Source organism: Pygocentrus nattereri, chromosome 12 (assembly GCF_015220715.1).
Source record: "Pygocentrus nattereri isolate fPygNat1 chromosome 12, fPygNat1.pri, whole genome shotgun sequence".
Lineage (NCBI taxonomy): Eukaryota > Metazoa > Chordata > Actinopteri > Characiformes > Serrasalmidae > Pygocentrus > Pygocentrus nattereri.
The window spans coordinates 36,122,337-36,149,896 of record NC_051222.1 but is presented as its reverse complement, the minus strand read 5'-3'; the positions used below and the strand labels follow the sequence as shown (position 1 = coordinate 36,149,896).

The 27,560-nt window shown below is 41.6% G+C and overlaps 3 protein-coding genes and 1 long non-coding RNA gene across 7 annotated transcripts in view; 2 read left to right on the top strand and 2 right to left on the bottom strand.

The window, feature by feature from the left end:
- The window catches only part of LOC108413944 (B-cell receptor CD22-like), a 164,061-nt gene that overhangs the window by 100,261 nt on the left and 36,240 nt on the right, over nucleotides 1–27,560 (top strand). The window lies entirely within an intron of this gene.
- LOC119264742 lies at nucleotides 582–1,385 on the bottom strand. Its single transcript, XR_005131177.1, has 3 exons — nucleotides 1,204–1,385; nucleotides 957–1,043; nucleotides 582–842 (listed from the first exon to the last, which is right to left on the bottom strand). It is a non-coding gene; the product is annotated as an uncharacterized LOC119264742 (long non-coding RNA).
- On the bottom strand, nucleotides 1,601–6,648 carry LOC108413945 (B-cell receptor CD22-like). Of its 4 annotated transcripts, none has more exons than XM_037543500.1 (6): nucleotides 6,475–6,648; nucleotides 5,786–5,840; nucleotides 2,779–3,123; nucleotides 2,323–2,574; nucleotides 1,918–2,180; nucleotides 1,601–1,801 (listed from the first exon to the last, which is right to left on the bottom strand). In XM_037543500.1, the coding sequence occupies exons 1-6, from the start codon at nucleotides 6,475–6,477 to the stop codon at nucleotides 1,775–1,777; spliced, it is 945 nt and encodes a 314-aa protein (XP_037399397.1). In that variant the 5' UTR covers nucleotides 6,478–6,648; the 3' UTR covers nucleotides 1,601–1,774. The 4 variants fall into 4 exon arrangements, with proteins under 4 accessions (XP_037399397.1, XP_037399396.1, XP_037399399.1 ...); XM_037543499.1 differs by having other exon boundaries at nucleotides 1,962–2,180; XM_037543502.1 differs by having other exon boundaries at nucleotides 1,962–2,180; nucleotides 2,779–3,032; nucleotides 6,475–6,646.
- On the top strand, nucleotides 12,737–26,802 carry LOC108415170 (B-cell receptor CD22-like). Its single transcript, XM_037543527.1, has 7 exons — nucleotides 12,737–12,806; nucleotides 19,034–19,103; nucleotides 21,841–22,176; nucleotides 25,346–25,594; nucleotides 26,100–26,363; nucleotides 26,509–26,590; nucleotides 26,700–26,802. Exons 2-7 carry the CDS (start codon nucleotides 19,043–19,045, stop codon nucleotides 26,800–26,802), a joined length of 1,095 nt encoding a protein of 364 aa, XP_037399424.1. The 5' UTR covers nucleotides 12,737–12,806; nucleotides 19,034–19,042.

Sequence of the window (27,560 nt, the reverse complement as noted above, 5' to 3'; positions counted from 1 at the left end):
TTCTTTATGTTCTCAATTCTTGTCATTTTCCCAGTCGTCAATCATGTTTTGCTAAGCATTTTTTGTAATTAAAAATATTAACTGTTCATCACCATGGCTAACTAGCCACTGGTAATTCATGTTTGCCAATGTAGCCACACATTGATGTTTCATTCATTTGAACTTTATTATCAAGAACTATAAAACAAGGTGACTTGTTTGGGTAGTTATCATCAACAAACTAAAAAAAAAGAAAGCCAAAAGAATAACAGAACAAGCTAATATTACACTCATTTTTTCACAAAATTAACAATTATTTAATACTAACTTTAGTTAATGTGTAGGATTCTTAACACTGTTAAATTCATACTAACTTCAATTTAAATGAAGAAAACATTTTATTTTATAAAATTATTGTTTTCCTTACTAAAACACCAAATACACTGTGTGCTCAAATCAAAATCAATCCTTTAAATGTATTTATTTTATTAACCTTATCCTAAATGACAACATTTAATTAAATTAATGTATTTAAAGATCTGTGACATTCAGAAAAGATTTAAGAAAATTGAATTAAAATTTGATATAATTTGATCTGATGTTTTGATTCCTTAACACAGTAAGAAATCCAATGAGGTACATAATGAGCAATAACAGCAGTACGTGGACAAATTATCAAAGCCATAAGATTCTCTGTGAATTAAGATTATCACTTCTGTACTGTGTAAGACTTTTCTTCTGTCTCCAACAGTGTTCAAATGGCTTTAATGTGTAGAGCTCACTGCTAGAGTGTCATACTCAGGAGACCTGGACTGAGGGTCCAGAGCTGTGTACAGGTCATCAGGAGAGCTGGACTGAACAGCCTGTGTGAGGGAAAGAGGTAATGAAGCAGAGGAGGAGAAATGAAGACTCCATTTAGTTTCTGAGGTAGGAGTTCTTCACAGATCTAGAGGAAGGATTTGTGATGAGACACTTACTGCAAGTGTGTGGTACACATCATCAGAGGACCTGGCTGTGGGCTGAAGAGCTGTGTACGTATTGTCCTGAGCATTAGGGTCAGCGTTCTGGACAGAGGATGGGTAGGGAAGATGATCAGAGCCTGAAGGAGTTTAGAAATCACTGCTTTAATAAATGTATTGTAAGACTTTATCCTGTCCACGGCCTAAAAATACCACTTGAAAATCAACCAGTACCCAAGTGGACCTTTGATTTGAAGAGACTTACTGTAAGTGTGAGGTAAACCTCATCAGAGGACCTGGCCGTGGGCTGAAGATCTGTGTACGTGTCATTCTGTCCATTGGGGTCAACGTTCTGTGCAGAAGAGTAAAAAACACGGACAGTTTGAAATGCGATTTCTTACTGCCAAACAAATGAATCAAACATTTGAATGTAAGGATGAATAGAGTCTCAACTGTACGACTTGTTTTAATGCACAACTCAGAACCAGCACCTCCGACAGTGCTCTCACTGTTTATCTATAAGGGTGCAGTTAAATTTCATATACCCTAATCCTGCACTGCCATCTACAGGCAGGACGTAGTATTGACGTTAACATTCCTCCTGGAATACTATTGGCTACAGACAGACTGATATCTGGAGCTTGGTATCTTCTCGCCTGATAGTCATGTTGATCTCTCCGTTTCTTCTGCCTCGTGCACCTGCTCTCAGACAACAGTCAGTGTTTATCCAGAGAAAAAGCTCCATATTATTTTCAAAGGTTTTAAGATGGACTGAGACTCTTACCAGATAAGTACAGTGAGAAGAGCTGCAAGACCACAAAGAGCAGCCACAACAGCTACATACAGGACCACAGAGGGGACGGCTGAAACAGAGTTTATTACAATAATGAAATATATTAATTAATCTGTTTTTAACTGGATCTTCTCAATAAATGTCAGCATCATAAACAATCAATGAATTCACTTCAGCTCATTTCACCTTACCAACAACATTCAGAGTTACACTACTAGAGTACAGCTGACCCTCTGCATTGCTGGTCTTGCACTTGTACTCTCCACCATCCTCAGAGCTGATGTTAGAGATGGTGTAATCTTTGCCCTTTCCAAGAAACTGTTTCTGCTTAAACCAGCTGTACTCATCCGCAGGTGGGTTTGCATTACAGCTGCAGGTCAGAGTCACTGAACTGCCCTCCACTATTTCACCAGAGGGACTGATGGACACTGAGACGTTCTTCGGAGAATCTACAGATGGAATTATTTTTATAATAATTATTATTGTTGTTTTTGTTGTTGTTATATTGTTGGTATGGTAAAAATCAGCTCCTAAACCAAAGCCACTGTACTTATAAGCTGTAAATCTGACCAGCTGACAGCAGGTACTCACATCTGACACTGAGTGCGGCAGCAGGTGAAGGAAGGCCTTCATATCCTCTCACAGCACAGCTGTAACTGCCTGTGTCCTCTATTCTAGTCGGCCGCAGGGACAGGACGTTAGTTTCTTCATCATTTCTATCGACACGCCGTCCGTTTTTATACCAGATGTATGTCGGTCTGTCTGGCAGAGGGCAGGTGGTCGTACAGGTCAGCCGTGTTGTATTTCCCTCTGAAACACGTTCAGGACTCTCCACTCTGAGGCCTGAGAGGATCAACATTAAGAAGAATAACACAAGATAAACACTGAACATGCTTTGGTTTCAAAATGGCCACATGCAGCATAAAACAAGAGATAAAGAAATAACATGCATTAATGAATACAAGAACACATTGAATTATTTTGTGAATTATACTGAAATTATCAAGTTGGTCATAAGTCAAAGTAAAATGTCATAACAAAACTGACCTGTGACGTTGAGGGTCACTCCAGGATAAAATAAATATCTTTGTGACTCTATGTTTGTTGTGATTCTGATACTGTACATGTGCTCATCCCTCTCAGTCACGTTCATCAGTTTGAGATAGAAAAGTTTATTTCGACCTTCAAAGTATTCAGTCCTGCCTGAATATTCTGGATCTGTAGTCAGATCAACTGGTTCCACTTTTCTGCCTGGATTTATTGCCCAAAACCTCTTTACCCCTTCAAGATGTGATGGATATCTGTAATCACCGGACATATACACTGTGAATCCTTTTAAAGCACATTTTCGAGTTTGAGTGTATTTCACACTCCAGTCTTGACCAAAAGCCCCTGAAACATATGATGAGTATAAGAACTCATTATAGGAACACGAAAAAGAACATTTTATTGCAAAATATTGCATAGAATGGACAATAATAATAATAATAATAATAATAATAATAATAGGATAAAAGACCACCCTTCCTGGATCGGGGGCTTGTGTGGTCTAGGGATCTTCAGAGCGGTTGGGAGCAATACGCTCTTTGTAGGGTCTCCCAGGGCGAAGACCCAGACCAACACGATCCAAAAACACACCATGAAAAACAGGCACAGAATACCATGTACCCTGCCTGGGTTAGGGTCACCGGGACCTACGTGGCAACGTGGGGGGAAAATGAGAGCCCACCACCCGCAAGGTGGAATGTAAGCTCACTGGGGCTTATGTGGGAGGTTGAGAGGTACCAACTAGATATAGTTTGGCTCACCTCCATGCACAGTGTCAGCTCTGGAACCAAACTCCTGGATAGGGGATGGCCCCTCTCCTACTCAGGGGTTGCACAGGGTGAAAGGCGCCGGGCGGAAGTAGGAATACTCATGAGTCCCCGGATGGCGGACATGCAGTTGGAGTTTGTCCCGGTGGACGAGAGGGTCGCCTCAATGCAAATTAAAATCACAGAGAGGAAAACTTTGACTGTTGTGTGGGTTTATGCACCAAACAACAGGTCAGAGTATTCGGCCTTCTTGGAGCGAGTGGATGGGTTCTGGAAAGGGCCACACCTACAGATTTCAATGCTCATGTTGGCAATGACTGGGAGAACTGGAGAGGCGTGTTTGGGCAGGCTGTTCTTCCCAATCTAAACCCGAATGGTGAATTGTTATTGGTCTTTGCCAGGCGTGGATTGTTCATAACAAACACCAAGTTTGAACATAAGGATGCTCATAATTGTACATGGTACCAGAGCTCCTTGGGTCAGAGGTCAATGATCGACTTTGTTGTCATTTCATCTGACTTGGGACCATATGTTCTGGAGGTGATGAGCTGTCAACTGATCACCATCTGGTGGTGACTTGGATCAGATGGCAAGGAAAACTGATGGTCAGACCCGGTAGGCTCAAGTGAATAGCGAGGGTGTGCTGGGAATGACTGTCAGAGGCCCCTGTTCAGAATGATTTTAAATCCCACCCCCGGGAGAGCTTTTCTCATGTCCTGGAGGAGGTAGGGGACCTGGAGTCTGAATAGACCCTGTTCAAATCCTCCGATGTGGAAGCTGCCAGGCATAGCTGTGGCCAAAAGCTTGTGGGTGCCTGTCGGGGCAGTAACCCAAGAACTCCCTGGTGGACACCAGTGGTGAGGGAGGCCGTCAATTTGAAGAAAAAGGCCTTTAGGGACTGGTTGGCCCGAAGGATTCCCGACTCAGCAGATAGGTACCGACAGGCAAAAAAGGTGGCAGCTGCAATGGTGGCAGAAGCAAAACCCAGGGCGTGAGAAGAGTTTGGTGAAGCCATGGAAAAAGACAAGTGTCTGGCAACTCAGGAGTGGTTGGGGTGGCTGCGCCCAAGCTGTATTCAGCAAGGGTGGAGAAACTCACTTCAAATGAGGATATTGTCGGTCAGTGGAAGGAGCACTTTGAAGAATTCCTTAATCTGGGAGACATGCCTCCCTCACGAGAGTCAGGGCTGGAGGCCTCTGGCATATTTCCCTGGTGGAGGTCACTGAGGTAGTTGGAAAACTCTTCAGTGGCAAGGCACCGGGGGCGGATGAGATTCATCCAGAGATGCTTAAGGCTTTGGATATTGTGGGGCTGTCATGGCTGACACACCTCTGCAATATTACATGGACCCCGGAACAGTACCCTTGGACTGGCAGACCAGGGTGGCGGTCCCCCCTTTGGCACACCCCTGGTGTGAGCCAACTATCGGGGTATCACACTGCTCAGCCTCCCTGGGAAAGTCTATGCCTAGGTGTTGGAAAGGAGACTCCGACCGATAGTTTAACCTCAGATTGAGGAGGAACAATGTGGATTCCATCCCAGCCGTGGACCAATGGACCAGCTTTTCACCCTCTTGCAGATTGATGAGGGGGCAAGGGAGTTTGCCAACACAGTCTGCATGTGTTTTGTGGATTTGGAGAAGGCTTATTACCGGGTTCCCCGAGATATCTTGTGGGGCGGTTGGTATGCGGATCAGCACCTCCAAATCCATGGTCTTAGTCTGGAAAAGGATGGCATGCCCACTCCAGGCAATGGGAAAGGACTTGCCCCAGGTGGAGGAGTTTAAGTATCTTGGGGTCTTGTTCACAAGTGATGGGAAGAGGGACCGTGAGATTGGCCGCAGGCTGGGAGAGGCGGCAGCAGTAATGCGGTCACTGTACCAGACTGTAGTGGTGAAGAGGGAGCTGATTTTAAAGCTCTCTGTTTACCAATCGGTCTACATCCCAACCCTCACCTATGGTCATGAGCTGTGGGTAATGACCAAAAGAATGTGATCGCGAATACAAGCGGCGGAAATGAGCTTTCTTTGCAGGGTGGCGGGCTACACAATATCACTATTTGATAGGGTGAGGAGCTTGGTCATCTGGGAGGAGCTCGGAGTAGAGCTGCTACTCCTCCGCATTGAGAGGAGCCAGGATTCTCTGCTCTCCCAACTGCTACCATGACAATTTCTGGATTAAGTGGTTAATGACGATGATGGTGATGATGATAAAAGACCAAATGAAACAATAGTTTCTCACCCAGAACTCTCATTTGAAAGAAGAGCAACAGCTGGAAAGTGACTATGAATAACATCTGTAAAAAATATACATAAATCATTTTTAGTTGCTTTTATTCAGAATGCATTCTGTGACATCAAACACTTAACTATGTTAGAATAATTGACTTTGACTTTACAAAGTTTAGTTTTCAGATTTTGTTAAACCTTTTGTAAATATGCATATCAATGCCATCTTTCACATGAGGTCTGAGACCAACAGACAGTGATGTTTAATGCTGATCTGATTAAATTAAGATTTAATTTCCTGTGAACAAATTGACTAAAATGAGACTGACCACGACATGGTGTCAGTCCAAATCACCTTCAGCAAGCACTGCTCGAGGTCAATGGGCTCTGTGTAGTTTGTTAGTTTGTTTTTAATGAGAGGAGCTCTGAGCAGAAGCTGTGTCTGAATTCCAGCAATGACATACAAAACTACCATCAGCGACATTCTCAGCTGTGGAACAGGGCTGTGAGATCTTCCTGTGCTCTCAGAGTGCTCAAGAAAACTTATTGGAGGTTCAACTCCATTCAGGAATGTGTAAAATTATTAATTGGCTAACTTTAATCTCCATCATAAGAAATGACTTCATAAGCACCAGTAGCAGATGACTACATCAGTCCATACATGCAAGATATCCACGAGCACTGTGTATAAGAGTAACTTACCATGACACCGTAGCCCCCAAAGAACAGATGATCAGTCTGTAATTCCTGAAAACGTTGCTTTTACACAAACAAAGTGTTTGTCTTCCTCTTTCTGGATGTGGATTGTTTCTCCTTCCAGCCAAACCTGCCCCTCGATCAGTGCAGAGGCTCTAACTGTTCAGGGTAAAGGGATCATATTAGACCACAGAGCAGCGATGAAGTGGGAGTGTAAATGTTAAAAGCTGAAGCTGTTTTGTCCAGCAGCTCTAACGTCATGCTGGTACAGGCTGGATCTGTCACAATTTTCTCTTCCCTTTTCTGCGTTTGTTGAAAGAATCATCATATTTTTTTGGGGGTTCATAACTTCTGCTTTCTGCGAGAGGAATGTCCTCATCTTAGCAGAAGGTCACTCAACACTGTCCTCTGTTCTCATTCCCTTCAGAAAACTCACTTAGGACCAGGAGCCGCATTACAGAAATGTCTGTCTTACGTTGATTCGACAGGTCAAGATGGGATTTTTCACAATTTAGTATTATAAAAGCAAATCTTATCTTAATTTAGCTTACAGCATCATATCTAATCTCTAGTTAGGAAATCTTAACTTACCCAATTGAAGTCAACAATCAGTATGTCTGTTACCTAGCAACCACGTGCATAGCTGAAGCGTAAACATGCAATCAAAATAATCCAGATCAGTTAGCCAGACAGGAGCTACCATTACGGATCATAAAAAGGTCAAACACAATTCAAGTGTGATAAACCGGAGGTTATGAATATCGTGACAGTGCTTTGTGCCCTGCCTTGTACTTCTGCCCTGATCACACTAATCAGATCATTAACAAGCCTTTACTGAGTTGAAGTGGAGCAGATAAAGCATTAAATATGCAGAGCCGTGGGCCTTCAGGACCACACTGGCATGCAGCATGTCCCCACGGCCAATTTCATCCAACCAAATCAATTACAAATGCCGAATCTCTCAAAATTCAAAGTCTCTGCTCATACCCTGGTGCACTGTGATAGGATATCACATGATCAGGGAGAGATAATTGACATTTTGTAGAGGTTTAAAACTTTTTTTAGCTCCAAATTGGACGTGTAAACTCTAAGAACCAAGAGAGATAAACCAGTCAGCTTACAGTTCAGTTGTCACCACCAGTTTGACAGTTCAGTGCATTAGTAAATATAGAGAATAAAGAGAAATATGGTAAAAAAGATATTGACCAGAGTTAGAAACACAAATACTGCCAGACAAAAATTAGGCACATACCTGTACTGACTTTTTAACAACGCAGATGCACTGCCTCATAACTTCAAACTTTTGCAAATAAAAAATAATCAAGAGTCAAGAGTTTTATTGTCATATGTACAGCAGAACAGGCAGTTACACTGTACAATGAAATTCCTTCTTCGCTGTTTCTCCATTCACCAAATATAATCGTAAGAGAACAGAAAACAAAAATCAAGAGAGTTTCTTTACTTTAGTGGTTAATAAAATGTCCAGCATTAGGACACAGCAGATAAATTCACCTCACCTTGGTTTCCTCACCTATCAGTATAAATGAAGTAGAGCATATGCACTGAAAGGTTAAACACTGAACTAAATAATCCACAAGACTGATGAACAATAATAAGCTGGTTTTAAGCATTAATCACTTAGTCTGTAAAATCTGTGAGTCGCTAGTAACTATAGGATTGCTTAGCTTCACTGCACTACAAACATGAAGTTTAAAGACTGGTGGTTTTAGATTGACTTGCTGTTACACAAGAAGGGAACAAAAAAGCAAAAGAAAAATGCAAAAAGATCACAAGGGAAATAAAAAGAGCCTCGTATTAAGAGCCTCAGAGCTGTTTCTTCAGTCTCCACTGCTGTTGCCCCAGTGTAGATAAAATGAAGAAGGTTGAAGAAGGTTGTTGAATATACATTTTTTAATCTAATATTTTCTGCTGGGTCAGATAATCTGTACTCTGAGTTTAAAGAGTACAGCATGAGCAAGAAAGCAGAAGAAAAATGTAAAAGACCACAAATAAAAAATGTCAAATGAACCACATTTAGGCAAGCAGCTTAAAACCTCTGAGATGCTTCTTTAGACTTCATTTGCTACAGTAATGCTGACTGTCTTATGGGCTCCAGACTCTGTAATCAGCTCTTATATATATAAAATATCCTCCAGGCTGCTGTGATGAGGTCATTGAGAATGGCTCCTCCTCTTCCTCTGGTCTTTCTGCTCATGACTGCTGGTGAGTCAGTGTTTGTTGTGGTTTGTGGTTTCTCTCAGAATCAGCTCAGTGGTGTAGAGTAGCTGCTGGAGTTGGAGAGGAGAGAAGTGAAGCTGTAAGCTACAGTAACTCTGACTGTCTTATGGGCTCCAGACTCTGTAATCAGCTCTTTCATGCATCATATGTTTCAGGAGCTTTTGGGACAGAGTGGAGTGTGAAGTACAACCAACAGGAAATCTGTGCTTTAAAAGGATCCACAGTGTTTATGAACGGAACTTTTACTCACCCAGATTACTTTGAAACAGCTATGGTGTAAAATGTAAAACAGTCCGTCTTTAAGTGGACCTTAGATTTTACCGATAAAAATGTTAACCCAAATGAATAAGAACATCTGTATGATCTGCTGTAAATGGTCTTTTCTCTATGAAATGCTTTGAGCTGAAAACATCATCATTTTGTTCTGTGAACTGATTTGATTTGAAGTTATTACAAGTTCTTCAAATCATCATTTGCTCAGCAGCATCGCTCATTAAAATGTCATCAAACAGCATCCAGCACTCCTTCAAATGCCAAATAAAATCAATTCTTTACATTTCATTTAAACTCTTCGATACGACCTGAATTTCATCTTTTTGAAATTGTAGCCTGATCTTTTATCAAAAATACATAAAACATATCGCTGTTGTCGGATGAAAACCTTGTATCTCCATTTTTGTTCTTTTTCAGTTTTTGACCTAATTTGAAAATGCCTGTTACCCTTTACATTGTGTGTAAATTTAATGATGAATGGACTAAAAGAAATGACCTAAAATGCCTTGGGAATACATCTGGTTTCATGGACTTACACTAAAAGTGAAGTAGGGTTTTTCCTTCTCCTGTAAAGTTACCATTTTGGAGATACAAGATTTTCTTCTGACAACAGTGATAGATACATGCCTACGTTTGCTAACCAATTTATTATTATGGAGTTTAAAAGTGAGTTTATCATCCAGCCATATGCCGAGGTATTTATACACTGTGACTCTCTCGATGTTGGATCCTGTCAGGGTAGTGATATTTACATAACTAAAATCAGGTTTAGTAGATCTGGAAAACAGCATGAACTTAGTTTTCTTTGAAAACCACTCTGTGTTTATGCAAAGCAGCACGTAGAGCATTAAATGAGCATTGCAGCTTTCCATCTGCATACAGGTGTACTTTGCAGTCTGAGGCAGAGGCAGCAAGTTCATTCATTTACATGTGCATATATATATATATATATATATATATATACACACACATATATTTGGGCTGTTAATAAGTCCACCCATGCATTCGCAGTGAGAATAATAAGTTCAGCAAGCGTACTCAGGTAAATTATGGTTGACTTTGGCAGTGAAAATTACCATAAAGCACAACAGCAAACTGCAGTGCAGAATGAGTCTTGCACTGAATGAGCTCCTGTGTCTCATCACCGTGTCGTAGAGTGGGTGGGAGCCATTGTTCATAATGGCCTGCAGCTTAGACAGCGTCCTCCTCTCCGACACGGCCGTCAGCAAGTACAGCTCCACACCCACAACATCGCCGGCCTTGCGGATCAGTCTGTTGAGTCTGTTGGCATCTGCCACTCTCAGGATGCTTCCCCAGCATGCAACAGCATAGAGGATAGCACTCACCACCACAGACTCATAGAAGATCCTGAGCATAGAAGATTCCTGACTTCCTTGCTTTTGTTCCTCTCACTGTAAATAAGACCCGAACTGTATGAGGTCTTGTTAGGCCTAGTTGGCTCAAATGGCATAACAGCTCATTGTGTTGATGCGTGCTTTGTTTATTATTCATAACATTTTTTTAAAAACTGACAACAACAACCTGATAAAATAACAAAAGGGAAGCAAACAAGTTACCATGTCCCTGTATCTTCTGCATCCTAACTACACAAGTCAAATATGGTTTGACAACAGACACAAACTGCATTACAACAAGATAATATAAGAATAGGAATGTATTGTATAAACTTATATGATGATTCATAAACACTAATAATTATACATTTACAAAACATTTATGGTGTCAATAACAATGACATTATGCACTGGAGTGAGAAGCAAGTCATCAGAATCACAATCGCTGTGTTTGTTCTACATAAAAAAATTCACCAAACAAAGACTCGTCCATCAGACATCAGAGAGAAGCCTGATTTGTCAAAGAATATATTTCACTGGTCCAGAGTCCAGAGAGAGTGCCACTTCATCTGAGGCTTGGCATTGCGCTTGGTGATGTAAGGCTTGCATGCAGCTGCTCGGCCATGGAAACCCTGCCATGAAGCACCCGGTGGCAGCTTTTTGTGCTGATGCTGATACCAGAGGAGGTTTGAACACTGCACTTGTTGAGTCCGCAGAGCATTGCAACTTCTATGCACTATGCTCCTCAGCACTCAGTGACCTGCTCTGTAACATTACATGGTCCAACACTTGGCTGGGTTACTGTGGCTCCTAAACACTTCCACTTTTCAGTAATACCACTCACAGTTGGTCGTGGAACATCTAGCAGGGAAGAAATTTCACAAACTGACTTGTTGCAGCAGTGGTGTCCCTTTACAGCACCACGCTCGAATTCAGTGAGCTCTTTAGATCCATTCTTTCACCAATGTGTATAAAGGCAGACTGCATGGACAGTTGATTGACTTTATGCACCTGTGGCAATTGGACTGAATGAAATGCCTGAATTTGATTATTAAGAGGAGTGTCCCAATACTTATGTCCATATAGTGAATATAAGCATATGCAATTCTGAGAAGACATAACTGTTATATTCAGAATCTACAGGATGATATGCATGCAGGCTCATCTACCACTTCAGTTCTCTTTGTGCATGTTGATGCCCAGGAACTGACTGACAGAGGAAACCACATAGACCTGTTAACAGTGGGGGGAGGGTTACATCTGAGCTCCATCGCCACCTCTACAGTCTTTAGTGTGATCATAAACATTGTCTGCGTATATAAAGTGGACGGATAAAAATCAATGTCAGCATTGCCATGTCTGCTCAGTGAAAGAGGGGCTCAGCACTAAAAGATTCATTAATCAAACTAAAGAGAGGGAGAGACAAATATAACTTACGGTACAAACACTGCACATTTTATCAAAGTAGATTTAAATAAAATGGTTTTTATTCTTCCACTCAGCCCAGTTCTCATTCATTCATGGTCTTTCAGCACAGAGACTCATTTGAGAGAAGTGGTATTTATCATTTTGTTGTGTTTCTTGAACTGGACTACTCCTATGAATGTGTGTCTGCTTGTGTCAGTTTAAAGAAGCAATATAAGAATCTGTCGCTGGGGTTGAAGTCATGGCCTTAAAGGAAATGACATCATTTCCAGGCCTCAATGTGTCAAGTTACTGCGCCTTCATATTCTAACACAAGAACGTGAGCACACTCTGAACTGAGAGCTGCTTTAAGAGCTAAAACCTTCTAATGTGAGTTTGATTAGGCTGTAAACGTGCAGAATGATCATCATTATTTCTAACATACGTTCCTACAAACAGAATTAAAGACTTGATTCATTATTTACTTTGAAACACTCAAGAGAAAAGATTCATGTTGTAATCAATGAAAATATTAAAGGCTTTAAAGTCGCAGTACAGAATCTCCATTCAAGAGAAAGACAAGGAGAGATGATCCCTCATGACATGACACATCACAGCTGCTGCTGTGGAAGCAGATCTAGACCTCACCCTGTTCTTCAGATGATCTGGGGGTGTTTATTCTATCAGCTGGGTAACACTGTACTGAGATCAGCTCTGATAAACACACCAGTGATCATTACTGCTTCATACAGAAATTATGAAGGTGTAATTAAGAAATGGAACTGGTTGAAGTCCGACGTCACTACATATATAATGTTAAATAATTTAATATTAAACACTGATAGATTATTCAGACTTTACAGAAGTTAAAGATAAAGTTCATCTCTTGCTGCACCTAAGAAGGTCACTTGCCGTCTCTGACAGGAAGCAGTATGTAAATGAACCTGACCTTGTCAACTGAGCACAGTAGCTTAAACGTGTTAACCACACGCAGTTGAACATCTCAGTTCTGTCTCTGTTCTCTTCATTTATCATCTGGACTTTGCAGACGAGCCTCGTTACTGAAAGGTAAGATGTTTTCTTTAATTCAGAATATTTATATTATAGTTTATAGTTATAGGTTATAGTTTAGTAGAGAGATGTTTACACGCAATACCCCATAATGACAAAGTGAAAAAAATATATTTATGTACATAAATATCCACAGCCTTTGCCATGACACTCAAAATTGAGCTCAGCTGCCTCCTGTTTCCACTGATAATCCTTCAGTTGTATTGACAACTTGATAGGAGTCCACCTGTGGCAGATCCAGTTGATTGGACAGGATTTAGAAAGGCACACACCTGTCTATATATAGTCCCATAGTGGACAGTGCATGTCAGAGCAGAAACCAAGCCATGAAGTCCAAGGAATTGTCTGTAGACCTCTGAGACAGGATTGTATTGAAGCACAGATCTGGGGAAGGGTACAGAAAAAATACTGCAGCATTGAAGATCCCAATGAGCACAGTAGCCTCCATCATATGTAAATAGAAGAAGAACTGGCCACCCAGCCAATTTGAGTGATTGGGGTAAAAGGGCCTTAGTCAGGAAGGTAACTAAGAACCCAATGGTCACTCTGACAGAGCTTCAGCATTGCTCTTTGGAGAGAGGAGAACCATTTCTGCAGCACTCGACCAATCAGGCCTTTATGGTAGAGTGGCCAGAATTTAATCCAATTGGGAATAAGTCTGTAACTTATCATTGAAGTGCTGTGAATACTTTTCAGATGCACTGCATGCAGAGAATAAACAGGCAGTTATACTGTACAGTGAAATTCTTACTTTGCTCTTCCTTTAATGACCAATATAATCTTAGAAAAAACAAAAAAACAAATAATAGATTTACAGTATCTCACAAAAGTGAGAACAGCCCTCACATGTCTGCAAATATTTTAATATAGCTTGTCATGGGACGACACTATAGAAATGAAACTTGGTTATAACTTAAAGTCGTCAGTGTGCAGCTTGTATAGTAGTGCAGATTTACTGTCCTCTGAAAAGAACAACACACAGACATTAACGTCTAAATAGCTGTCAACACAAGTGAGTCCACCTCACTCCAAATTGTGCCCTGTTGCGTCATCGTCCCTCCCTGGTATCGTGTGACTCATTAGAGTTACAAAGTTCTAGGTGTGAATGGGGAGCAGGGCTGTTATATTTGGTGTTTTGGGTACAATTCGCTCATCCTGGCCACTGGGTATTCAACATGACACCTCATGGCAAAGAACTCTCTGAGGATGTGAGAAACAGAATTGTTGCTCTCCACAAAGACGCCTGGGCTATAAAAAGATTGCTAACACCCTGAAACTGATCAGAACCAGAATCCTTTATTGATCCCAGAGGGAAATTGCAGTTGTTACAGTTGCAACCATTTATGTAAAAAATAAACACTTTAATAATTTAAAAAACAAAGATAAAGAGAAAAATTGCAATAACTACACAAGATTTAAGTACTTATGAATATAGTAAAGTGGTAGTGACTAATAATAAATATGAGTCATCTAGTATAAAGCAGTTCAAATGATTGTACCTCTGAGTTTTTGCACACAATTATTATTATTACCCATATGAACTCTTAGGTATTGAGTTTTGCACAGATGAACCACACTTTGTGAATCACACACTGAGGGAGGAGTTATAGAGTTTGATGGCCACAGGTAAGAATGACCTGCTCTGGTGCTCTGTGGTCATTTCAGTAGAATGAGTCTTGCACTGAATGAGCTCCTGTGTCTCATCACCATGTCGTAGAGTGGGTGGGAGTCATTGTCCATAATGGCCTGCAGCTTAGACAGCGTCCTCCTCTCCGACACGGCCGTCAGCGAGTCCAGCTCCACACCCACAACATCACCGGCCTTGCGGATCAGTCTGTTGGCATCTGCCACCCTCAGCCTGCTTCCCCAGCATGCAACAGCATAGAGGATAGCACTCACCACCACAGACTCATAGAAGATCCTGAGCATAGTCCAGCAGGTGTTGAAAGACCTCAGGCGCCTCAGAAAATAGAGACAACTTTGGCCCTTCCTGTAGAGGGCGTCAGTGTTCTTAGCCCAGCCCAGTTTACTGTCAATATACACACCCAGATATTTGTTATCCTCCACAGTGTCCACACTGACCCCACTGGTGGACACAGGGGTCACCAGTGCCTTGCTGCAAGTGTACATACTGTGGTCTGCCAGTCAAGTAGTCAACAATCCATGACACAAGGGGGCATCTACTTGCATCACTGTGAGTTTGTCACACAGAAGAGTAGGGCAGACAGTGTTAAATGCACTAGAGATGTCAAAAAACATGACCCTCACAGAGCTGGCTGGCTCATGCAGGTGAGCATATACTCGGTTGAGTAGGTAAATGATGGTGTCTCCCAGGTGGGGCTGATAGGCAAACTGGAGGGGGTCTAGGAAAGGCTCGACCTTGGGTTGGAGCTGATCCAAGACGAGCCTCTCCATGGTCTTCATGACATGAAACATCTGTACCACTGGCCTGTAGTCCTTGGCGTCACTGGGTTGTGGCGTCTTTGGAACAGGAACAATGTAGGTCTTCCACTTCATGGGGACCCTCTGGAGACTCAGGCTCATGTTGAAGACATGTTGCAGTACTCCACAAAGCCGGTAGGCACAGGCTTTAAGCACCCTGGGGGGAACCCCATCAGGGCCTGCAGCCTTGTTTGTGTGGAGTCTCTTCAGTTGTCTTCTCACCTGGTCAGCACTGAGACTCACTGTAGAGGTGACGGGTGGGGGAGGGATGGAGGTGTGAGATGGGCTGTCACATGAGGGGGGGGGGGGGGCAGTGCCTGCAGTGTCAAATCTGTTAAAGGACAGATTTAGCTTGTTGGCCACATCCACGCTGCCCTCAACTCCTCTGTTGTTACTGGACCTGAAGCTGGTGATGGTCCTGATTCCATTCCAGACCTCCCTCAAGTTGTTCTGCTGGAGTTTCTACTCCAGCTTCCTCCTATATTTGTTCTTCCCCTCCTTCATAGCTGTCTTCAGTTCCCTCTGGATTGTTCTCACCTCCACTGTGTCTCCAGCTCTGAAGGCCCTCTTCTTCTTGTTGAGGTGAGCCTTATTGTCCTTTGTTACCCACAGCTTGTTGTTTGGGTAACATTTAACAGTCCTGGTTGGGACAGTGGAGTCCACACAGAAGCTCACACTATGTGAGCCCATCGATGACATCTCTGTGTGGCTCAAAGAGTGCCAGGCAATAGCATGGTGGCCAAGGTCATACAGCGTTTTTTCAGGACAGGTTCCACTTGGAACAGGCCCTGCCAGAGTCAACCAAAGAAGTTGAGGCCACATGTTTAGCATCATGTACAGGGGTTGGCTTTAAAAAAAGACTGCTGCCAGCAGAAGTTGAAGAAGTGGGAGGTCAGCCTGTCAGTGCTCAGAACATATGCTGCACAATCCATCAAGTCAGTCTGCATGCCGGTCGTCTCAGAAGGCAGCCTCTTCTGAAGCTGACACACAAGAAAGCCTGCAAACAGTTTGCTGAAGACAAGCAGTTAGAGAACATGGATTACTGGAAGCATTTCCTGTGCTCTGATGAGACCAAGATGAACTTGTTTGGCTCACAATAAAGACCCCAAACACACCTCGAAGATGACAGCTTCCTTGCTGAGGAAGCTAAAGGTAAAGATGATAGACAGACCAATTATGTCTCCAGACCTAAACCCAATTGAGCACCTGTGGGGCATCCTCAAATGGAAAGAGGAGGAGCGCAAGGTCTATAACATCCACCAGCAATGTCATGTCATCACGGAGGAGTTGAAGAGGATTCCAGTAGCAACCTCTGCAGCTCTGTTGGATTCCAAGCCCAAGAGGGTTCAGGCAGTGCTAGATAATAATGGTGGTCACACAAAATATTGACACTCATTTGGACATATTCACTGTGAGGTGGACTCACTTGTGTTGCCAGCTATTTAGACATTAATGGCTGTGTGTTGAGTTCTTTTCAGAGGCCAGTAAATATGCACTGCTGTACAAGCTGTACACTGACCACTTTAAGTTATATCCATGGTTCATTTCTATAGTGTCGTCCCATGAAAATCTATGTTAAAATAGCATCTGCCTAATCTCTGCTTGGGGGTGTGTACTGTCCCTGATGATGTTGTGGGCCCTCCCGTGTGGTCATCCTGGTGTGATAAATGTCCTGTAGTGAGGGGAAGGCTGCTCCTGAGATGAACTTTGCAGTTTTGGTTACACACTGGAGAGCCTCTCTGTCGTGAGCAGTGCAGTTTCCATACCAGACTGTGATGGAGCTGGTAAGAACACTCTCGATCGTTCTCCTGTATAAGGTGCTGAGATTTTGGGTGGCATGCCAAATTTCCTCAGCTTTCTCAGAAAGTACAGTCGCTGCTGGGACCCCCTGATAACGAGGTGTGTGTTGTGAAACCAGGTGAGATCGTCACTGATGTGGATGCCAAGGAATTTGAAGGTTTTCACCCTCTCCACCTCAGTCTCACCAATGTACAGGGGTGTGTGCAGCTCCCGCTTCCTCCTTGGATCAACAATCATTTCCTTGGTCTTGTCTGCATTCAAGGAAAGATTGTTGTTATGACACCAGGCCACCAGCTCAGGCACCTCCTTCCTGTACACTGTCTCATCCCCACCAGTGATCAGTCCAATGACTGTAGTATCATCAGCAAACTTGATGATGCTGGTGTTGTTCTGGGAGGCCACACAGCCATAAATGAAGAGCATGTACAGAAGGGGGCTCAGCACACAGCCCTGGGGGACCACTGAGCTGACTGTTCTTGTGCTGGATGTGCAGCTGCCGACTCTGACAGACTGGAGTCTGTCTGTTAGAAAGTTCAGCACCCATTTACAGAGGACGGATGTCAGTCCGAGGGTGAGGAGCTTTTCTGAGAGTTTGTGTGGGATAACTGTGTTAAATGCTGAGCTGTAGTCGATGAAGAGCATTCTGCCCTCCAGGTGTGTGAGGACTGTGTGAAGGGTAGTGTTCACTGTGTCATCTGTGGACGATGGTATGAAAACAGAAGAGGGTCTATAATGTTTGGAATGGTCTCCTGTATGTGAGTCATGACTATTCTCTTGAAGCACTTCATCATGATTCGGGTGAGTGCAATGGGCTGATAGTCATTTAGGCTGTTCACAATGCTTTTCCTTGGGATGGGCTCGATGGTGGTGGTCTTGAAGCAGGATGGCACAAAAGCTTGCACGAGGGACCGATTGAATATGTCCACAAACACAGCTGGTTCTGATGAGCAAACCCTGAGTGCACATCTCTCAGTGCAATGTGTTCTGTGTGGTCTCCTTAGTTTGGGCATTGTGGAATGTAAACAGCCAGAATAAACACAGCGCTGAACTCAGATAGAAGGGTCTGCACTTCACCATCAGCAGCTCAAAGATAGCTGAACAGTATTTTTCAACAGTCGTTACATCTGAACACCACCTGTTGTTCACATCGATGCAGACACCACTGCCTTTGTTCTTCCTCGATGCTGCTGTGACATCCCTGCAGTGGAAGGAGTGCGTTTCTAACTGGATCACTCAGTCTAGCATGCTCTCAGGGAGCCAGGTTTCTGTGAGAATAAGAGCACAGCTCTCTCTGAACTCACGCTGAGTTGTTATTCTGGTTCTCAGCTCATTCAGCTTATTGTCAAGGGAACGAACATTAGCTAACAACAGGGTAGCTAGAGGTGGCCGTGTAGCCCTAGTCTTTAGCCCAGCATGTAGCCCACCTCTCTTGCCCTGCTACTGCTTTGGCCGTTCTGTTGCTCTGTGCTGCTGGACCTTGCTGGCTGTTTGTGGTGGAGTACAAGTGTAAAAGAAAGTTGAAGTCTGAAAGTCTAAAGGAAAGTTCATGAGGAGCGGCACTCTACTGTACTAACTGTTCTGTAGATATAATGTACATTTAAAATAAATACTAAAGTTTAAATAAATAATAAACAGCATTGGTTGCAGGAGGAATACACAGACGTCTTCCACGGTGGGCACCATCATTATTTCCAAGATGCTCCATGTAGCTCTACAATAACTTCACCTCATTTAGAAGCTGTTGGCCATAAATACTCAGAGATGTTTAAGTAAATTCTGTTAATATGCAGCTGTCTTCATAATATAAGCTTTTTTCCTCAGTCAGGTTATCAAACCACACAGTTACTGAAAAAATAAGAACTGATTAAATAAAACACAGACTTCATTTTCATATCAACAATAATAATTTTGAACCTCTTAAGGAGGATGAAGATCTGGAAATATTTCATTTAATCATGTCATTAATTAATAAACTCTTCCAGGCTGCTGTGATGAGGTCATTGACAACGGCGGCTCCTCCTCTTCCTCTGGCCTTTCTGCTCATGACTGCTGGTGAGTCAGTGTTTGTTGTGGTTCGTGGTTTCTCTCAGAATCAGCTCAGTGGTCTAGAGTAGCTGCTGGAGTTGGAGAGGAGAGAAGTGAAGCTGTAAGCTACAGTAACTCTGACTGTCTTATGGGCTCCAGACTCTGTAATCAGCTCTTTCATGCATCATCAAGTTGTATTTTTGTATCACGTTAACATTCCCACATGACGGTGAGAGGCTGTCTGTCCAACACTTCTCATCTGAGATTTATTACTACTCTTATTAAGTGAATATTTTAATCGTTTAGTTGTTTTATTTTTTAGTAGTTTTATTTTTTAAGTGTTTATCTTTAGTCAGTTTTATCTCTGTTCAAAGTGTTTGTACCTGTAACGGGGAGCGAGGTAGTGGACGCATCTGCTGAAATAAGGAAGATTTATTAAGGGCAAATCCAACATCAGGGTCGAGACAGTCCAGGGCCATAGAGCCAGCACGCATAGATTGAGGGGCAGACATAACATAAACCAGAATAAACACAAATACATCAAACAACACAGAGATTCAAACAAAGACTGATACATGAAACAAAGACCGCCAAAGACAAGAGTCAATTCAAGCTATGAATGGTCTCTATGGTCAACTCTGCGTGCCCTCGCCCGTCCTACACGTCATCAGAGCACTACTACTCTGCAAACTACTAGCATTGGAGTTTCCATGACTACGGCTGTCACTGAGTAACTCGAAAACGCGGAGTGGATTTCAACGTACTCTGACCACTACAGAGGTACATTTCTCCATCTACCATTAAAGTGGAACTGTTCAACATACAATCACTTACAAATAAATCATGTCTGATTCAGGATCACATCTCTGATAGAGGCTTAGACTTGATGTGTCTTACGGAAACATGGCATCGACCAGAGGCTTTCTCTGTTTTAAATGAGGCTTGTCCTTCTGGCTATTCATATTTACAGAAAGCCCGTAGCACGGGTCGCGGTGGTGGCCTGACTGTCATCTACCGCAGTGATTTGAAGCTGTCGCCGCTGCCCCTGCCTCACCTGTCCTCCTGTGAATGCATGGCATTTAAGTGTAATTCTTCATCACCTGTGAAGTTTCTTCTCATCTATAGACCACCTAAATTGAATTCATCTTTCATACCTGAGATGTCAAACCTTCTTTGTATTTTCTGTCCAACATCAGCAAATATTATCATATTAGGCGATATCTATGTATCTATCTATCTATCTATCTATCTATCTATCTATCTATCTATCTATCTATCTATCTATTTAACATCTATGTAAAACACCTCCTCCTGCCGTTTTGCTGCTGAATTTCTTCAGCTATTGGATCTGTCTGTGTATGTCCTGGGTGTATCTGACCATACGGTTGTGTCCATGGAAATACGACAATCAGTGTCTTACAAAGTCAAAGCGAGAAATTAGTTTCAGGAACCTAAAAAGTATTAACCAAGAGTCTATGATAAAGGACTTACAACATCTCCTTCAAGCAAATCCATCATCAGCCAAGAACCTTAAGCAGTGTTCTGGATTGTCATGCTCCTGTCAAATCTAGAGTGGTCACTTTATCTCGAGCTGCTCCCTGGTTCTCTAAAATTTACGGAAAATGAAGACAGCTGGTCGTGTCCTTGAGCAACGTTATAAAGCTTCCGGGCTCACTGTTCACAGGATCGCCTATCGTGAGCATCAGAAGTCCTATTCAAGGTCTCTCAAAGTGTCTCGCTCACAATATTACTCCAAAATTATTACAAATGGAAATTCCAAACAGCTGTTTAACAATAAACCTCTTCCTCAAACCCCAAGCTCTCCCGTCACTTAAAACCACACATGAGAAGTTTGATGAATTTCTGATTTTCTTCTCAAAGAAAATTGACACAGTTCGTCGTGCATTGTCAATCTCTTCCACTATACTTGTGCAGGTTGCTTTGTTACAATCTGAGGTCTCTGAGCCTCTGAGCTGTTTTCCTGTAGTCTCACAGAGAGAGATTGAAGACACAATCAGAGGCACAAACTCTTCCACCTGTAATCTGGATCCCTTTCCCACAGCCATGGTGAAAGCTAACATCACCATTATTAGTCCTCTGATTACTACCACAATAAATCACTCTCTCCAAACTGGTCAAGTTCCTATTGCTCTTAAAACTGCTATAATTAAATCATGGCTAAAAAAATCTCCCTCAACCCTGATGTCATTGGAAAGTACAGGCCAAAACAGCACTGTTCAAAACAGTGCTGCCAGGGTGATGAAGGTTTGCAAAAATGAACACATTACACTTGTTCTTCAGTCTCTTCACTGGCTCCCTGTGACTAAGAGGATTGAATACAAGGTTCTCCTCCTTACACACAAATGTGTTCATGGCCAAGCTCCCTCTTACTTAAATGAACTGCTAGTACCACAGACACATCTACGAGCACTTCGCTCTGTGCATCTCCACCATCTTCCAACCAGAACAAAACTTAGTACCATGGGTGACGGAGCCTTTTGTTCTGCAGCTCCACACCTTTGGAATGCCCTGGCTGACCATCTGAGGAAGCATCAGACAACTGATTGTTTTTAAAAGGGACTAAAGACATATCTTTTTAGGAGGACATATGGACAATAAAGTATCATATTTTATTAGTATCGTTTGATTATTATCCTTTAATTAATGTTTTATACTGTGAGCACTTTGAGATTTACTATAAATGAAAAGTGTTATAAATCCAATGTATTATTATTATTATTATTATTATTATTATATGTTTCAGGAGCTGTTGGAACAAAGTGGAGTGTGAAGTACAACCAACAGGAAATCTGTGCTTTAAATGGATCCACAGTGTTTATGAACGCAACTTTTACTCACCCAGAAAATCTCACAGTGAAGGAGACTTTCTGGACATTAAACAAACATCAGAAGCCTAATCTGTCCAAAGACCCAGTTTATTCAGGCAGAGTTGAGTTTTTCACTGATGATCAGAAACACTTCTCCCTCAAACTGAGTGATGTGATGAAGAAGGATGAACATCAGTTCTACTTCAGAATCATAACTAATGTAGAAAAAGAAAGATGGGTGGGTGAACCTGGAGTTCAGCTCAGAGTTACAGGTGAGTTAATCATCCCATTGTCCAGGTATAAGACACAGCTCTGGTTTCAGAGTAATGTTTATTCATGACTGCTCTGAATATTCATGTTGTTTTATCATCACTGATTTTATTAATCTGCTCTAATGATGTTCAGCTTCTGTTCTGATTCACTCCTACATCATTTTATCTGCTCTTACACCTTCATAACTGCTGATTTTGACCCTATGCCATAGAAATTTGTAACTTTCTAATGTGGCCGCATTATTATTTAACTATAAATTCTAAGAATAAACTTTCAGTAAATGTGACCCCCCCTCCCAAATGTAAATAAACAAATAAAAAAGTTAAAAAATAAATAAATAAAATCACTGTAAGTATAAAACTGTCTTGTGATAGAAGAAAAGAGATTAAGTGTTTCTCAAAATTGAGCACTGAGCTTGATTTTCTAATAAAAAGTGAAGCTCCCCAGTTTAGAAGCAGAATAACAGAAAGGGTCTCACAGAGTTTTCTATATTTTACAGAAGATCACTATGTGAAGATCTAAGATCACACAGTGGAACATAAATAGACTTTAAAGGCATTTTGAAACTTATAAACCAGTAAAAGAACAGTCAGTGTAGTCCTTTTAAAACAGGAGTGATATGATCTCTCTTTACTGATTTTCTTATGATCTGTGCTGCTGCATTTTGTATGAGTTATAGAGAATATACTGTTTTCTTGGGGAGCCCTGTAAGAAGAGCACTACAGTAATCAAATGTACTTGTAGCAACGCCATTAACAAGTTTCTCTGTATTGATTGGAAACTGCAGAACTTTAGGAATATATTAATGCCCTAAAGGCCCTAAAACTGAACCTGGTGGGACTCCAAAATATTTTTTTTTTTTATGAATAGTGTGAACTGTCTATTAACTAAATATGATGTAAACCACTGTAAAACTGCACCCAAGAGACCTATCCAGTATTCAAAATAGTGAATTACAAAATTAAATTACTTTTCTGTGTAATTTTAGACTGTTCCTATATTGCTTAGTTCATTGAAACCACAAGGCAAAGAGTTGTTTGAGGTTTTAAATTGTGCAATAAATAAATTAATGAATTAAATTGGAGCTACAGGACTTTTACCTGACAATGATAATAAGTAAATATGTACCCAACTATTTAAACACATTTAGCCCTGTTTTGATTGTTCACTCATTGGGCTAAAAACTCATTCCAATCAAATCTGATTGAAAAATAATGCAATGACAAAAATAAAAAAATAATATTGAGACTTCTAATAACTGTGTAAACAGCAATATTTGTACTGTAGTACACAAATCTTTTATGTGTAAATTAATATAATTAAACACTTCATACCTCTGATACAGTAAAAAGCTCCATCTCTACCATTTCAAAAATTTCTCTCTTTTTAACATAAAAATGCAAGAGTAATTCAATAATCCTTTTAATATGTAATGACACAAGATTCATACTACAAGCCAAATTCCAATGAAACTGGGATGTTGTGTAAAACATAAATAAAAACAGAATATGATGATTTGCAAATCGTTTTCAACCTATATTTAATTGAATACACTACAAAGACACGATATTTAATGTTCAAACGGATAAACTTTTTTAAACGCATTTTGAATGTGATGCCTGCAACACGTTCCAAAGAAGTTGGGACAGGGGCGTGTTTACCACTGTGTTACATCACCTTTCCTTTTAACAACACTCAGTAAGCATTTGGGAACTGAGGACACTAATTGTTGAAGCTTTGTAGGTGGAATTCTTTCCCATTCTTGCTTGATGTACAGCTTCAGTAGCTCAACAGTCCGGGGTCTCCACTGTCGTATTTTGTGCTTCATAATGCGCCACACATTTTCAATGGGAGACGGTCTGGACTGCAGGCAGGTCAGTCTAGTACCCGCACTCTTTTACTACGAAGCCACGCTGTTGTAACACGTGCAGAATGTGTCTTGGCATCGTCTTGCTGAAATAAGCAGGACGTCCCTGAAAAAGACGTTGCTTGGATGGCAGCAGATGTTGCTCCAAAACCTGTATGTACCTTTCAGCATTAATGGCGCCTTCACAGATGTGCAAGTTACCCCTGCCATGGGCGCTAACACACCCCCACACCATCAGAGATGCTGGCTTTTGAACTTTGCGCTGATAACAATCCGGACAGTCCTTTTCCTCTTTGGCCCGGAGGACACGACGTCCATGATTTCCAGAAACAGTGTGAAATGTGGACTCGTCAGACCACAGGACACTTTTCCACTTTGCATCAGTCCATCTCAGATGAGCTCGGGCCCAGAGAAGGTGGTGGCGTTTCTGGGTGGTGTTGATATCGGGCTTTCACTTTGCATGGCAGAGTTTTAACTTGCACTTGTAGATGGAGCAACGAACTGTGTTCACTGACAGTGGTTTTCCATAGGGTTCCTGAGCCCATGTGGGAATATCTGTTACAGAATGATGTTGGTTTTTAATGCAGTGCCGCCTGAGGGATCGAAGGTCACGGGCGTTCAGTGTTGGTTTTCTGCCTTGCCGCTTACTTGCAGAGATTTCTCCAGATTCTCTGAATCTTTTGATATTATGGACTGTAGATGATGAAATCCCTAAATTCCTTGCAATTGCACGTTGAGAAATGTTGTTCTTAAGTTGTTGGACTATTTGCTCATGCAATGGTTCACAAAGTGGTGACCCTCTTGTGGTGAAGTGGTGAAGCCCCACCCTTGCTTGTGAAGGACTGAGCCTTTCAGGGATGCTCCCTTTATACCCAATCATGATTCTCACCTGTTTCCAATTAACCTGTTCACCTGTGGAATGTTCCTCGACTTTCCCAGTCTTTTGTTGTCCCTGTCCCAACTTCTTTGGAATGTGTTGCAGGCATCAAATTCAAAATGAGTGAATATTTGCAAAAAACAATAAAGTTTATCCGTTTGAACATTAAATATCTTGTCTTTGTATTCAATAGAATATAGGTTGAAAAGGATTTGCAAATCATCGTATTCTGTTTTTATTTATGTTTTACACAACATCCCAACTTCATTGGAATTGGGGTTGTATTAAAAAAAAGGTAAAATTTTTGAGAAAGAGAATCAGAACAAAGGCTGTGATAATACTGCAATATTATCTCAGCAAGAACACAAAACACAATGACACCACAATTTTCCCTTCTAATCTGATGTTCCTCTTATTGTCTTAGAGCTCCATGTAGAAGCTCCTGAAGAAGTGACAGAGGGAGAAACAGCAGATCTGACATGTAAGACCACCTGCAGTCTGACTGACCCAACATTCATCTGGTACAAAAATGGACGTCCTTTAACCACAAAGACCATCAAGAACAACGAGCTCCACCTGCAGACGGTCAGTAGTGAGGATGCTGGCAGTTATAGCTGTGCTGTAGGAGGATCTCAACACCTCCACTCTACTGCTCACAGCCTCACAGTCAAATGTGAGTTTAACTAATTTTTATAAGAGCAAAACACTAACAACAAAGGAAAACACCACTAATACTGACTGATGTTGAATAATAGGATAAAACTGACTTGATAAACATCAAATAAAGACTACTGACAATGAAAAAAAAATATTATCTTTCTGTAGATCCTCCAAAGAACGTCTCAGTGTCCATCAGTCCCTCTGGTGAAATAGTGGAGGGCAGTTCAGTGAATCTGACCTGCAGCAGTGATGGAAACCCACCTGTGAAGATTTATACCTGGTTTAAAGGATCAACATCAGTAGGAGAAGGAAAAACCTACAGCATTCCCAAAATCAGATCTGAGGACAGTGGAGAATACACATGCCAGAGTGGGAATGATCATGGAGAGAGAAGATCCACTGCTGTGCAGATTAATGTTCTTTGTCAGCTTCTAATGATTGGTTTATGCTGTATTAGATGATTTGAGGAAACCCCGAAATCACAAAGATCATAATCATTTTTATCTTGTCTGTTGTAGATCCTCCAAAGAACATCTCAGTATCCATCCATCCCTCTGGAGAAATAGTGGAGGGCAGTTCAGTGACTCTGACCTGCAGCAGTGATGCAAACCCACCTGTGAAGAACTACACCCGGTTTAAAGAAGGTCAAACCTCACCTGTAGGATCTGGACAGAATTACAGCATCCTCAGCATCACTGCTGACCACACTGGACTATTCTACTGTGAAGCTCAGAATGATCATGGAGCTGAGAGGTCAGCTGGAGTGCCGGTCTTTTTTAAAGGTGAGAGACAAGATTAAACGTTTTAGTTCAACGTTTGATCTCTTTTGTTCGTTATGTTATTATTCTGTTCATATTTTAATATTTATTCATTTATTCAATTGTTTATTAGCCTCAAAAATCAGTCTTCTGAAAGTTCTCTTTACAGGCTACCCCCTGATTCTGTATGTAGCTGTTGGAGTCGGAGTTTGCATGATTACAATTTTTCTCACTGTAGTTTTGTGGAGGAGGTAAAATATTTTTAAAAATACATTATTTTTCATAATCTGTTTATTTGCCAAGGCTAAATGTTCCTCTCTGTGTCTCAAATGTTATTTTTTATTGATTGGTTTATTGCAGATCTTCTGAGAGCAGGAGAAAGAGGCCAGACAGAAATACAGATCAACCAATCTATGCGGTGAGCTCTAGATATCAGGATCCTTTCATTCTTAATCCAGTGTGACTGACTACTGTAAAGTTTGATGTTTATCAGTGTATCTGCTCATGTTCTCAAACTCTCTGTTCTGCAGAATGAAGGCCAAACAGACCACTGCACCCATCCACCCCCTGAAGACGAGTCCAGTGTATACGCGAATGTTGCTGTGAGTTCTAGACATTAGTTCTTATTACAGTCTTACAGTCCATTCACAGTTTTAGAGCCCTGAGAATCTAGATAGCAAGTAACAGAACAGTCTGACACCGTGTCCAAGACTGAGGCCTCTGTGTCCGAGCGAGAGGACTCTGCCATTCCACCTCTAAACTGGAGGCAGGGAACTCCTGGATTTATACAACCAATTTAGTGAACAGTGTGGAGAGACACTGCCAGAGAGCTGGAGGTTAGAACTGACCACTGGTTTTGTGTCACTGATTGATAACGGTGGTTATTTAGGTAAGGAGACCTAACAGAAATGAGCAGATACAATCGAGCTGCCCAACACCAGGGCAGTGAAATTCAATTATACCTGCTATTCAGACGGTTCATGTTAAATATGGGGATAAAACTTAACCCATTATACATTAAATCAGTGTCCAACAATCACAGCTGGACAGCTCAGTTAGTAAAGGAGCTATTTTCTGATTTTGTTTACACTTATGGACGTCCTGAGGGCTGCATCTCACACATTAGTCCCCATAAAAGTTAAATACAGACTCAATCGTGGATGAACAATGATTATATTGTAATCACAATGGCTTCATGTAGTAGTTACATACACTGTAAAA

Excerpts from the sequence above, each read along its gene's own strand:
- LOC108413945 (XM_037543499.1), bottom strand. Across the intron at positions 3,124-5,785 it reads CTTTCAAATGAGAGTTCTGG|GGGCTTTTGGTCAAGACTGG; the intron begins GTGAGAAACTAT and ends CATATGTTTCAG. Across the intron at positions 2,181-2,322 it reads TGCCGCACTCAGTGTCAGAT|ATTCTCCGAAGAACGTCTCA; the intron begins GTGAGTACCTGC and ends TTCCATCTGTAG.
- LOC108415170 (XM_037543527.1), top strand. The coding sequence starts at position 19,043 with ATGAGGTCATTGACAACGGCGGCTCCTCCTCTTCCTCTGGCCTTTCTG. Across the intron at positions 19,104-21,840 it reads CTTTCTGCTCATGACTGCTG|GAGCTGTTGGAACAAAGTGG; the intron begins GTGAGTCAGTGT and ends TATATGTTTCAG. Across the intron at positions 26,364-26,508 it reads AGTGCCGGTCTTTTTTAAAG|GCTACCCCCTGATTCTGTAT; the intron begins GTGAGAGACAAG and ends TTCTCTTTACAG.